The 14,558-nt window shown below is 43.7% G+C and overlaps 1 protein-coding gene across 1 annotated transcript in view; it reads right to left on the bottom strand.

Moving 5' to 3' along the window:
* TRANK1 (tetratricopeptide repeat and ankyrin repeat containing 1) overlaps window positions 1-14,558 on the bottom strand; it is a 55,854-nt gene that overhangs the window by 15,798 nt on the left and 25,498 nt on the right. The window contains exons 10-15 of the mRNA XM_063325485.1: window positions 10,685-10,843; window positions 10,054-10,305; window positions 9,004-9,180; window positions 4,543-7,422; window positions 3,730-3,929; window positions 3,116-3,253 (exon numbers count right to left, since the gene is read on the bottom strand). Coding sequence (XP_063181555.1) covers window positions 3,116-3,253; window positions 3,730-3,929; window positions 4,543-7,422; window positions 9,004-9,180; window positions 10,054-10,305; window positions 10,685-10,843 — 3,806 coding nt within the window. The remainder of the gene's footprint in view (window positions 1-3,115; window positions 3,254-3,729; window positions 3,930-4,542; window positions 7,423-9,003; window positions 9,181-10,053; window positions 10,306-10,684; window positions 10,844-14,558) is intronic.

Raw genomic sequence — 14,558 nt, forward strand, 5'->3', positions numbered from 1 at the left:
GCAGTGATCCGCTACTGCCCACATACATATGCAAAAACTAAGTCATATGTTGTCATCAACCAACACCCTCCCGCAACTGAAGAAGGCTCAGAGGAGATGGGTGGAAAAAAAATAATCTCAGGGAAGAACGGAAAGAATGATCACCACTTTTCATCAAGAAAGTTGAACTTCATCTCAATACGAGTAGTATTGGAAGGTAACCTTTGTTCGAGATACACGGCTGTACCAGGCAGTCAGCAGGCTGAATAAACAACTTTCTCTGAAATTGCTAGTAGAGTGTAATATACTCCTGAGCCAGCCAGACCAAAACACGGGGAAGCAAAAACGGGGCTTGGCCCAAAGTGTGTTAAAACCAATCAACAAGCAAAAAAACCTGAAAGAGTGCAACTGGCTTCAGCTGGCTTCAAGCTACGTATTACTTCCCAGGGACTGGGGATGCTCAGCATCACGATGGTGGAGCATATAGGGACCGCTAATGGGAATCACATTTGTACTGTGATTCTGCTGTATATTGCCATTATTACATTATACTTGTCTTGTGATTTCAGGATAGTGCTGTTTCTAAATCCAAACCATATGCCACGCCTAATATATCAAATAAGTAAATTTGATACTAAACACGAAAACCTCCTTGGGTGGACTATAAATTGTCAGCTAAACTTGAAGACACGCCCCTACCACAGATGGCCCATGTATGGGGAAAAGGAGGAAATCAGGCTACCCTCACCATGGACGAGGCTCAAGGTTTAGTCCTAGGGCCAGAGATTATCCTAAAAACCCCAATACTGCAGCAGGCAGACTCACTGTGGGGGTGTGCTGACTGCTGGGCCAGGCAGCCCCTGCCAGCCCAGGGCACGGGGAGAGGTAAATGGTAGCGGGATAACACTGTCATGCTAAAATCAGCTATCTAAGACATGTTGGATGCATCTTAGCCTGTAGGTCAGAATGGGCAGCCACCAAATCTCCTTGGTGCTACAAGACTGACAAGCTCGATGAGTTGCAGACCAGCTGGTCTACTACTCACCAACCTCCTTGTCACTGTAGCACCGGGGAGACTTGGAGCAAGGAGGATCCAGACGGAGGCAAGCGGTTGCTGTCCTTTGGCTTGTGCACCGACAAGGCAGTTCTCTGAACAGGGACTAGATCATTCACCTCGGCAGGAGGAGGCAGTGGATTAACAAGGGGGAAATTTGGGGCATCATCTTTGGTATGCAAGTCATCACCAGTGCTTGTGACGGACATATATTCTCCCCCTCACAGTGCCCAGGCAAAGAGATGGCCTGTCATGGACTACAGAATGACAACCAGCTACTGGTATCAGTTTGGTCAACAGCTTGCTGGGGTTTGAGGGGTTGGGTTTTTTCCTTTTTGATTCTTCATTCAAATCTGCTTCTTGAAACAAGACTCATTCCAAATCTCCTTTTCAAGTCCAATAAAAAAAAAGCCAACACATTACAAACAGCACACAGCCACATTTGTTGTGTTTACAACAGTTCACAGGTTCAGCTTTTCAGAACTAGAAAACCCCAGGGTGAGCTGCTGTCTTCCCTCCCCGTTTGGCTGCTCAAATCAACTCAATTACTCACGACTCACAGGAAAATGGAAGAATTGTATGAAAACAGCTCTCCAGGCCTGACATACATTAGTCTCAGTTAAAATGCTCTACACAGCTCAACTCCATTAAACTGATTCTGCTAAATTCTAACGAACGGTTCACTGCTTTTCTAGGTACAACTTGCATCACCGAAACCAAAATCAACTTTGAGAAATTCACCATGACAGCCAGTATCGTGCTGTCCCCGAATCTCAGTAAGCCAGATTCAACCTCATTTACCTCAAGCTCCTTCCTTCCACTCTCATCACATAATGTCCACTAACCTCTATGAAGAGCCACCAGTTTATCTGTGGTTTTCATCTGCTGAAAACCACATCTGAGATGCTGTTTTGAGGCCTGGAGGCAAAGGGCGTCTGCAACAGAGATGTGCACGCTGGATGTTTAGTTGCAGAGGAACTCAGTCGTGGGCATTCTTGAGTCTCTGCAGGCATGTTCAGTAAGGATGCTGCCTACTGCCTGGCTGGGGGCAAGGGCGTGGGGCGGAGCTCAGTGATGCTCCAGCAACAACAGCGAGGCTGCTGTGGTTGATAGCTCTTTGCAAGGAACCTCGAGGACACCACCCCTGCCACGTCTAGAGTTATGGGAAACCCTGGAGAGACAGGATCTGAGCTCCCCAGAGGAGTACAAAGTGGGGAAAGGGAGTACATAAGAAACACAAAACACAAAACCTCCAGGAAAGAAAGTCTTCTTTATCTGAGGCCATTCTACGGGTGATGGTCTCTGCTACAGGCTGTGAGACCTTCCCGAGTTTCCTGACAACTCCTGAGCTAGACCAGAATGAGTTTTCTGGAGCTAAGCTGTGGATGGCTACTTCTCCCCACCCGATCCCAACCACACACACATGCTTTCGGATTCTAAACATTGTTTACAAAGCTTTTAATTAAAAAATAAAATAAAATCATTCTGTTTCATTTTGCCTGGGACTGAGAAATTATTTCAAGTCCAGCGCAATGGGTTTTCTGGAGCTAAGCTGTGGATGGCTACAGACTATGCTCCTCCCTTCCCTCCAAATACATACACACACTATTTGATTCTAAACATAATTGTTTTACAGTTTTGTGGTGATGTAAAGCAGGGATCTATACTGCTTTTTTGGGACCCAGAACTCCATTATAAGGTAAAGAGTACGACAGGGTGATGGAGTGTCCGCCTGCCAACTGCTCTGACCTGAGCAGGGAGCAGCCAGGAGGGACATGCTGTAAGCTAGTGGAGTGGTCCTGGTATGCAGAAGTATGTGTGTGTTTTGTGTGTGTGCACGTGTGTGCACTATTGTGTGAACCCCAAGGCTCTCCCTTAAACCGCAATAGCCAACCTGAAGGAAAACGCAGCACTAAGGAAGACTGTCTCAACACACAAACCTACGAGCCCTGTTTTCTACTGTGATGAAACCACCCATCTTCAGAGGAAACAGGGAATCCTTCCCCAGCTGCAAAGCCAATTAGACCACATGTAAAATCAAGACTTAAGAGAAAATGCAGAAAATGGATAAGAATTAAATACCTCTGAGTCTGTGAAAAAGTTGTAAAGGAGTACATCATCAAATTCCAAGCCCTTTGCTTCATAAACTGTCAGTACAAGTGCTAAACTAAGCTCCTCAGGTATCTTCTCCTTTGCAGTTTCATTTGCCACTAATACCACCTGTCATAAAATACATTAATAAAAAGAACATCTTAAGAAGCAAACAAAAAAAAAAGTAAGAGTTGCATAGAGAAAGCACACAAACACATCACGATAATGCAAGAGCCTTCTCAAAACCAGACAACATTCACCACAGACATGCCAGCACACTCCACAAAAAAAGGTCACAAAGCTGCCACTAGAAAACTAACAAATGCGTGGTATGTGCAGACACTTGTAGATCTGGTGTAAGAAAATTTGGAGTTAGAAAGGAATGGGACAAGCAACACCTGACACAAAAAAGAACAGAAGAGCCAGACGTGTATTAAGAAGAAACAGAAACCAACACAATAAAGGTTTCTAAGTTTAAAAAGCATAATTTACCAGTGAGATAGAGGGGCTTAAAACAGAAAGTTTTGGGCAGTCCATATACAATGATGATTTAGCAACAGAGATGGAAGAATCTGCAAAAAGCCATATACCTAAGAAATGCAAACCTGATGTGCTCCAAATTCAATGGGTTGTGTTTTCCTTTTGTTGCCCCTCAGTAGAATTGCTAAGTCACTAACACTGCAGGACTCCAAGACTGTAGGTTTTGGTCCATCAAAAAGACCGCAGTCCTTAGGTAGCCGATCAAAAGATTCTGGGAAATAATGCTGAAGCAAATCAACCACTCCAGACGCTAAACGGAGAATACCTGCAATAAACAGAACAGAGATTTTAAACATCAGTATGACTGTCTCATACTCTTTCGCAAACACACTTTTTTAAAAGACTTTATTAGAATTTTGAAATCAAGAAATATCATAACAAAAACACTAGTCAGAGAAGAGAGAAGCTGTAAGGTCCACTGTATGTTTCTGCCATTTTGAGTGGACCTCATTTTTGGGCCTGTAAAGATGAGAAAGCATGCTACAAAGGCTCAGCAGAGCCCTCACAAAATGAAGGTCATAAAAGAGAAACAAATAAGAAGAGCAGAAGCAGCACAGCAGTGCTGCAAAGTCTAGCAATTTGGGGTCGGGATGACAGGAATGGGTATGATTATTTGTTAAGTTTTCCTTCAAACAAATAAAGTCAAAACATGCAGTAAGCATGAGTGTTCAAAAAATTACAATTTTAAAAACATTCATTCTTGGTTTTCCAGTTGAGATGTCAAAATACAAAATTTGCATGTCAGAAAAAGCTGACCATCTGATCTCTTAAAAAAACAGGCCGCTTAAAGATGCTTTGAATTGGCCAGTAGAAAACATGAATCATTAGTGACATCTGAAGAGCGCAGGTTCAGATCATAAATAAAATTGTTACTCTACCTGAATGGGACCTGTAGTTCTGGTACAACTGATAGATCCTTTTTGGTTTTCTAACACGTTGCTTCTTGTTCATGGAGTTCTTGCTCGCATAATGAAACAGTGACCTCAGATCACTAAAACGAAAAGCAACTCCTTTCATTATGCTCTGGGCAGTGTCACCAGTTAGAAACATGGCATTAGGGTCATTGATGCATTTCATTAACAGTGCTAGCTCAGCTTGGGTGAAATCCTGTATCTCATCACCATAAAACTCATGGATGGACCATGGCAGCTCCCTGAGCTTTGAGAGCCTTTGAGATAAATTATACAGCAAATCTTCTTCATCGAAGTAACCTCTCTGTGATCGTATCTGCTGATAAAGACAAAAGAGGTGATAGATTTCACTCCTGTCTTCTGTGAAGTTCGGTGATCTCTTTCGGCCTAGCTTTTTGTACTGCTCCTCAGTAAGTTTACCTCCAAAGCAACTGAGTGCCTCAAAAGAGCCTTTCAGAAATGATTTTATTTCTTTCCAAACCAGTGCTGGATTGTACAAGCTTTTACCTTTTATCATTTTTGGCCATATTTCATTTGCAAATACATCATAAGTCACAAAAGTCCGAGGATCACTTTCCCTAGAGTATGCATCTGCAGCTCCTTCATGATCACCATGTTCTGCTTCAACATTACCTTCTTCATCCTCATCTTGCCAATTTGGTACAACCAAGTCTTCCTGAGGACTCCAACCAACAATGATTCTTTTAAGGCTTCCATCTTCATTTCTCGGAAAGAATGGGTCAGGCATGGATGCATCCAGTAACAGCAACAACTGCTTGGAGGTGACAAACAGTGGAAAATTTTCATCTTTAATGTCTTGTAGCTTGTGAACGTTTGGCTCCAGCGGCTTGAAGTGACTGGTTAACTTGGAAGACTTGCTAAGTTCAACGAAATTCTTCTGAACTTCTTGGCACAAGACAGGGTTTTTTGTCACGAAGATTTGGTGCAGGTGCTCCAGCCTGTTTGATGCTTCTGCACTACACATTTGGTCTTCTTCGTGGTCATGACATGAATTCGTTTCTGCACTAGCTGTGCCCACGGGAACCTTTTCATTCTCGCTGTCCTGCTCTTGCTCGTCGTCCACCTGCTCCTCACTTGAATCGTCACTGTCCTGTTTTAGCTCACTCTCTTCCTCCTCTAACCTAGCTTTCTCAACCTCACTGCACTGTCTTTGCTGCCATGTTTGCCTCGCCAGCAGAGGAGCATTTGCCAAGGTGGATTTTTCCCAGTATGAATAAAATTTCTTCCAAAGCCTATACAAGCAGCAAGTTGTCTTCCCTGTCCCGCTTCGCCCAATTAAAATGATTGGTTCCATGGGCTTTGGATTGAGATCAATTACTGCGTACTCCAACTCCCCAACTCGGAAAGGGTATTCAACAGAAGAATGTACATCATTTATAATGTTAAGCGCCATGTTAGTACTGAAGCTGTGAAATTTCATTATATTGTATTCTAATTCTGCTGCACTGGCTGGAGGGAAATACTCAGGTATGGTACGTTCTTTGGATTTTTCTGCCTCTAGGTCTTCAACGTAACAACGTGGAACACGCTTCTCTGTTGACAGATTGTGGTTCTGATGCCCTTCGTTTATGCCCTTGAGCTTTTTCCTCAAGATGCAGGATAAACCACGATTGTAGGAAATACATATATTATCTAAGACACGGTTCAGCTTGCAGTGATCGAGAACAATGGCCCAAATTCTGATTATTTCCGTATAAACTCTACCAGATTTTTCTGAAAGACTTTTTGTCTGTTCTGTCTCCATAATCTTTTCCGCACTCTCGCTGCAACGAGGAGAAAAGTCAATCGCAAGCTCCCATAGCATTCTTGCACCTTTGTCCAACTTGGCTTCATACAGCTGGATATCAGCTTTCAAGTGTTTTAGTGGCTTCCGAAGGCCCCTAGTCCATTCCCCATTGCCAAGCTGCTTAATTGCCATTATAGTTTTAGTTTTCAGATAATGAGGCACAGTTTTGCTGCCCAGCGTCTTCAGCATTTCAGGAGCGCACTCTATTTCCCAGGTCATGTTATCAAACTCCTGCACATATGCCTCAATATCCAGAATCTTCCCCTTCTCTTCCTCTGGTTCTTCCTTCTCTCTATTAGGCAGGGCCATACTGAATTCCCCTGCTCTCTTCTTTTTCTCCCAGTCATCCCCTTTTCTTTCAGGATAAGCTATGCTTCCACAAGGTTGTGAGGACGCATTTCCTCCCTCTTCCAAATTAGTCTGGGCTGAAGATGGCTTTTGTACCAGAGGAAGATCCTTTCTCAGAGCGTCACCCAATTTCAATTGCTGAATTAGAGCTGTGATTGCCTGCACTAGACTTTCCTGCAGTGTTAAGGGGCTGTTTATTCTTTCTGTTTCCTGCTTCGCCAACTGACCTTTTTTTGTCTTTACAGAACAAGGAGTTTTTAAATCATTATGTGCTGCGTTGCCAGATGGTGCCTTTAATGAGGACCCAGATGAAGAACGCCCTGTGCTCTTTGGCTGTGAAATCTCAGAGGCCTGAATGGGCTTAGATGTTTTAACCGACTGCCCTGCTGTATCCTGCCGGTACTTCTTTTTCTCCAGTGCAGCATTATTCCAGGCAAGTAGCAGTGGGTCATTTTTCTTAATTCTATGCCTCACGTCTCTTCCTGATTTGTTTTTTATATTAAAATTAACATCAAATTTCGCCATTGACTCCATTATTCTCTTAGCCTGTTTTGAAAATCCTCTCCGAAAAACAACATGCATCACTGTATTTCCATTCTCATCTTGTATGTTTGGATTAAGATATGGGAAGTCAGAAGGTCTTGAAGCAAAGAGATCAAGTAGATAGTTCAGGATCTTTAAACCAGTAGCATCTGAAAGCAAGAGAACAAATACAATTAAAAAAAAAAAACCACTTGCTTTACAAGGCTACTTTAGTAGGCCAACAATTTTTACTACTTTTTTTTTCTGCAGCTATTAAATGAAAATCAATTTGCTTTCAAAAGAAAAAAAAAACCTACATTTCATATTTGTAAAACACACTTATTTGAAATGGCTCAAAAATGAGCTTTTCTAACATTCAGGGAGAACGATACAACAGCAGCAAAGCTTTAGAAGTCCCTAGTGCCGCAACTGTTCCTGTAGCATCAGTCAATTTCATGCCTTTTTTAACCTCTGGGTGCAGACACATTTGCTCCTGTTCCAACATCAGCCCTGACTGCTATCCAGGACAGGCTGGTGACTCTGGTCATTTGGGCATGCAGCAGCTCTGGGTACTGATCTGGGGCCATTTGGTTCACTTTAATATGCCACACTGAAGTAATCTGCTGCAGATAACTTTGGTTCACTAAAACCATCTGTGGCAAATCCCAATTATTTCCTGGTATCTGAGGTCCCTAAAGCAATTTCCTACAAAATAAGATTAGTCCAATACCCCCCTGGTAGAAAAAAAAAAAAAGAAAAGAAATGTTCTACAGCTTTCTACATTTAATCCAGGTAACATATGTGATTTAAACCAGATAATATACACGAAACATTTCTTTTCCTAACTGTTAAACAGTGACGCACCAAAATAATTGTAAAGAAATTCCACCTCAAAAACTCTACACAGTGAAAAATACTTAAGACAAGATATTGGCATTGGACTTCTTAATCTTTTGATTTAAAATTTACAACTGGCAGTATCTATGCTTTTAATCTCTCTAAAGGTATTAAATAGAATTTTTGTGCTTTAAAAATGAATAAAATCAGTATTTTTAATTATTTTAATCCTTCAACTCAAAAATGCATTTTTTCTTAATTTAAAATCAAACCTGACTTGGGGGCTTAATTTGATAGTTTATCTTAATTTCTTATATAAAAATGTAAGCCTTACAATTCTCTCACTCAATTCTCTGAACAAAACTTTGCTTGATTTACAACTGAACAAAAACTGGGAAACGGACTTCAGATGTCACTGCAGGATTTCCTTCAACGTCTGCTGCCATTGCTCTGCCTTTACCTTTGTTTCTTCCTAGATCCTCCCCGTTTACTTCATTCCCACCTAGTGCACATTTTACAGGGTTTCAGAGAGGAGCCTTCCTTTCTAAATCAGCTTGATTAAACAAGAATACGTCCACAAAACAGTAACTGATGGAGACATTACAACTGCTTGATTCCCCCTGGTCACTTGAGCTGCCACTGACTCTCCCCATAGTCCCAGCCACTGCAACCACAAAGCAGAACACATCAGCTAAACAAAGACGGGTGCGTATCCTCTGGCCTGCAAACTTTGGGGCTGAGACACAGTCAAACATCCTGACCTGCTGCTATCACATCAGTAGACAGCAGCAGAAGGGGCAGCAGGCTGGACAGGTAAGAAACGGGGATGTTTTCACCAGTTGCTTTGAAAACAACCAGTGCACATTTGCTAGAGCCCCTTGTGTCCCCTAGGCCAGGGCACGCCAAAGCCTTACCTCTGTTATTTAAATAGATGGAAACCGCAGCATGCAAAGGAGTATCTCCTCGTGCAACGGAGACGTTTCGAGGATCTGCACCTTTGGTCAGCAGCAAATATACCAGTTCAAAATAATTCTTTTTGAGGCACATTTGCAGTGGTGTTTCAGAGTTGGTTCCAGTTCCATCTGGCAGAGCTGGTGTGAAGGACATGGAAATATCAGGGGTTAAATCCGATACGTCAGATCTGCAAACTACAGAAAGTTCTAAACAGATGAAGGTGCATGCTGGTTACTGAGCAGGCAACATATTTTTTTCAGTCAGCTTTTTACATGTAACTGTTAAAGTGTTATTGGCTAAGAAAATCTTCAGAATGTCCTCTGATCTCCTATTAAGCTCAGCAACCAATCCTCCTGTTGTGATAGGAAGACAGAAAATCCAGAATATATTTTCTTCAAGGCAGTCACTGACTGAAACAATAAGCCTCCTTGTACCTCTGGCACTCACAAGGCTGCAGCAGGACTGTGTGTCCATAGTTTATAGCTAAAATCAAGTTATAAGATGAAATGAAAAATGCAGGGTAATCCTAGGAGTAATCTCCTGCAAAACGAGAAAAACAATGATGTCCACACTAGCTAAAAAAAGACAGACATCTGGTCATGCCTTTGAAATCACTGAAGTAGTCAACTACTTATAACAACAGACTGAACGCAAAGACTGTGGCTTACAGTTTCTATGAAATCAGGATAATATTGTGACTGAAGACAGAGAAATTAAAAAAACCAAAGAAACTACAAGCAAATGAGCAACAATAATCTTTGGTCTTTTACCTTTTACCAAGCCTGACAGCCAAATTTCATTTGAAAAACATCTTCCATCCCATGTAGCCTTACTAGCTTCCCTATGTCGCATGCAGTGCATGCAGCCAATGGACCGCACTCCCAACAAGCTGCTGCACTTATACATAGCCACAAAACACATGCATTGGTATTTCTGAACTATGGTGCTCCAAACATGCCAAGTAAAATAGCAGATCTACAACAAGACAATAATATTGCATAGTTTCTCACCTCCTCGTTCAATCAAGCATCTTATGAGGTTCACTTGCTTATCCGATTTGTCACACCATTGGATAACGCTGCCGATGTCGACGTCTGAAAGATTGCAGTTTTTGAAGAGTCCTCCACCTGACGGCTCTTCCCCACTGGCTTTCCCTGTTAGCAGCAGCAAAACTTTATGCCACAGTTGCTTCTCCAGCAACTGCTTTATGAAGCTGCTAGCACAGGCAGGGGAGATGTTGCAAACCACCCCTTCAGGGATTTCTGCAAGACAGTCAAGACAGCATAACTCACTTAAACCACGTAATAAAAATCGATCTCACTGTCAATTAATTTCAGAATAATGAACTAATTACAGAACGGCAAAACGCAACGCTTGCATCCTTTTGTCCTGATGCTGACAGCCAAGTAAGTTTGAACATTTTGATTTTGATTCATCACACTGAAATTTTGTGCATGTTCTGGTGGTTCTACGTGCAAAACACAACATTAAAATAAGTAAAAGTGCACTGCTCCAGTAATATCAGCTGCAGAAACAGGGAAAGGAAAGAAGGGTAAAAGAGCAAAACCTGTATGTTAGCATTAACCACATTTTTCACGACGATTAAGTTTTGTGAAGGGGAGAAATGGGAACTTGCTGTACCTTTCAGAGAAGACAGCAGTTTCAGAAATTGCTTAACTGCATCTTCCTTCAATACATTTTTATGATGTGCTCCATTTTCAACTTTGTAGAACTGGACAAACTGTTCAAGAACATCCAGGAGAGAATCTGTATCAGCTGTGTCTCTGCTTTCATTCTCCCCTGCAAAACATTACAGAAATTGAAAACCCAGTTCCCTGCTGGCACGTTCTCAGGGCAGGACTGCAATACGTTGCATCTCAGGGCTCTGAGAAATGTGCAGTGGCAGGTTAAAATCAGATGGCTGAAACTCTTACTACCAAAGCCAGTCCTGTGAGGGACTTCATATCCCAAAGGATATTTGATACACTCATCGAATACACTCCTTACCATAATACGCTAAGCTGAAAATTGTAATAGTTCCCAAGTTGATCTGCGTGCAGGCAGGACACTGCTGCCTCGCAGTGATATCGTGGTTCAGAATTTTTAGAGTAGATGACTGAAACCGGTAATGTTTTCAGCACAGTTTGAATCAGGTGTCCTGAGCTTGTATGATTCCTCATTGGCATTTAAGAAATACAGCCATAAAATAACTTGTCCTCTTAAAAGAAAAAAAAAAAAAACACCACAGAAAAAGCCTTACCACATCAAAATCACACCTACGAGTTTAAGAGATACTTAGGTAATGGGCAATGCCAGATTATAAATTATGTCCTAATAAATGCCCTTAAAGGAAAACTGAAAGACTTAGCCTGACTTTTCTAAAAGCTTTGAGGAATTCAAGTACGTCAAAGACAAAACAAAACACTAGCTTTATCCCTTAGGACAAAGAGACAGACAAGGTTGGTCGTCTTTTAAGCAATGAGGACTAACCTCAGGCTGTTCCCTGTAAAGCAGTGGCTTATTCTCCAGCCTCTCACTTTGCACTAAGCCTAGAAAACTCTTGGGGGCTGTGCATTGTCAAAACAAACAAACAAACAAACAAAAAAAACTGACCACAAAAGACAGGCTGGGCTACCCGGAACACCAACCAACACAATTACCACCAGAGGGGGATTGGTGTTAACCTTCTAACTGAGAACCGCTGGGCTAAGACCTTCTCCAGAGCAGAGATCTCTACAGTAAAGAAAGACAAACTGTGGGAATCTGCTTGCCAGGAGCCATAAGGTTAAGGACATTAAGGTTGGGGGCACCCTAGGTTGTAGTGATCATGAAATGATTGAGTTCAGGATCATGGGTACTATCCACAAAACAACAACAAGAAGTAAAATTACAACCTTGGATTTCAGGAGGGCTAACTTCGACCTCTTTAAGAAACTGCTTGGAGAGATCCCGTGGGCTAGGGCTCTGGAAGGCAAAGGGGCTCAAGAAAGCTGGTTGATATTCAAAGACCACTTCCTCCAAGCTCAGGATCGGTGCATCCCTAAGAGAAAGAAATCGGCCAAGGGACGCAGGAGACCTGCATGGTTGAGCAGGGAGCTTCAGAAAAAGCTCAAGTGGAAGAAGGAAGTTTATAATAAGTGGAAGAAGGGACTGACCCCTTGGGAGGATTACAAGAATGCCACCAGAGCGTGCAGGGATGAAACAAGGAAAGCCAAGGCCGCCTTGGAATTAGACCTGGCTAGGGACATCAAGCAAAACAAAAAGAGCTTCTACAAGTATATTGGAAGCAAAAGGAAGACCAGGGAAGTTGTAGGCCCACTGCTGAATGAGGCAGGAGTCATGGTGACGGAGGATGTGGAGAAGGCAGAGTTACTGAATGCCTTCTTTGCTTCGGTCTTTTCTGCTCGGCCCAGCCCTCAGGAGTCCCAGGCATTGAATAAAGTAACAGGGAAAGAAGACGACTTCCCTTGGGTTGAGGAGGAGCGAGTGAGGGACCAATTAGATCATCTAGATATTCACAAGTCCATGGGCCCTGATGGGATGCACCCGAGAGTGCTGAGGGAGCTGGCGGAAGTCATTGCTGGGCCGCTCTCCATCATCTTTGAAAAGTCCTGGAGAACAGGCGAGGTGCCTGCAGACTGGAGGAAAGCCAATGTCACTCCAGTCTTCAAGAAAGGCAAGAAGGAGGAGCCGGGGAACTACAGGCCAGTCAGCCTCACCTCCATCCCTGGAAAGATGATGGAACAGCTCGTTCTGGGTGTCATCTCAAGGCGCGTGGAGGAAAGGAAAGCTATCAGAAGTACTCAGCATGGATTCACCAGGGGGAAATCATGTCTGACTAACCTGATAGCCTTCTACGATGGCATGACTAGATGGATAGATGAGGGGAGGGCGGTAGATGTGGTCTACCTTGACTTAAGCAAGGCGTTTGACACGGTCTCCCACAGCATCCTCATAGGGAAGCTTAGGAAGTGTGGGTTAGATGAATGGACAGTGGGGTGGATAGAAAACTGGTTGAAAGATAGAGCTCAGAGGGTTGTGATTAGGGGCACAGAGTCTAGTTGGAGACCAGTGACGAGTGGTGTTCCCCAGGGGTCAGTACTGGGTCCAGTCCTGTTCAACATATTCATCAATGACCTGGATGAGGGGATAGAGTGCACCCTCAGCAAGTTTGCTGATGACACCAAGCTGGGTGGGGTGGCTGACACACCGGAAGGCTGTGCCGCCATACAGAGAGACCTGGACAGGTTGGAGATCTGGGCAGAGAGAAACCTTATGAAGTTCAACAAGGGCAAGTGTAGGGTGCTGCACCTGGGGAGGAACAACCCCATGCACCAGTACAGGTTGGGTGCTGACCTGCTGGAGAGCAGCTCTGTGGAAAGAGACCTGGGAGTCCTGGTGGACAACAGGATGACCATGAGTCAGCAATGTGCCCTTGTGGCCAAGAAGGCCAATGGCATCCTGGGGTGCATCAAGAGGAGCGTGGCCAGCAGGTCAAGGGAGGTCATCCTCCCCCTCTACTCTGCCTTGGTGAGACCGCACCTGGAGTACTGTGTCCAGTTCTGGGCTCCCCGGTTCAAGAGGGACAGGGAACTGCTGGAAAGGGTGCAGCGGAGGGCTACGAGGATGATTAGGGGACTGGAACACCTCTCTTATGAGGAAAGGCTGAGGGATTTGGGTCTCTTCAGTCTGGAAAAAAGACGTCTGAGGGGTGACCTTATCAACGCTTATAAATACTTAAAGGGTGGGTGTCAGGACGATGGGGCGAGGCTCTTTTCAGTGGTGCCCGGGGACAGGACAAGAGGCAATGGGCACAAACTGGAACATAGGAAGTTCCACCTAAACATGAGGAGGAACTTCTTTACCCTGAGGGTGGCAGAGCACTGGAACAGGCTGCCCAGAGAGGTGGTGGAGTCTCCATCTCTGGAGACATTCAAAACCCACCTGGACGTGTTCCTGTGTAACCTGCTCTAGGTGACCCTGCTCTGGCAGGGGGGTTGGACTAGATGATCTCCAGAGGTCCCTTCCAACCCTATGATTCTATGATTCTATGATTCTATGATTCTATAAGATGCAAGTGCAGTGAAACCCAATGCTTTCCAGTAAACCTAGATGCAATACACACCTGAACACAGAGATGCAGTCTAAAAACTTTGCTTTTTGCCAACTTTGAACTGCCTGTGCAGTCTTTTGCTCCATCTGCGCAGTTTCAAAAGGTTTGCTTTGGGCTAATACCTATAGCACCTATATTGCTAATAGAGGTGTTACCTTAAAGTTCAGGTTGGTTAGTGCCAGGGAAAACAAGCACATCAGGCACCAAGCCATCTGAGAAAGGCCGTACTGAAGAAATGCTTTCAAGATGAACGGCATCCACGCTTGGGACTTATTTTTAAACAGCAGTCTAAGCCATGGCTTGAAAAGATCAGCTGCAGGATCTACCTCCTCATTTCTGAACCTCAAAGTCCTGCAGGAACATCTTGCCTAACCGGCCAATCCGTCAGTTCTCATGTGGATA

This window comes from Chroicocephalus ridibundus, chromosome 2 (genome assembly GCF_963924245.1).
Source record: "Chroicocephalus ridibundus chromosome 2, bChrRid1.1, whole genome shotgun sequence".
NCBI lineage: Eukaryota > Metazoa > Chordata > Aves > Charadriiformes > Laridae > Chroicocephalus > Chroicocephalus ridibundus.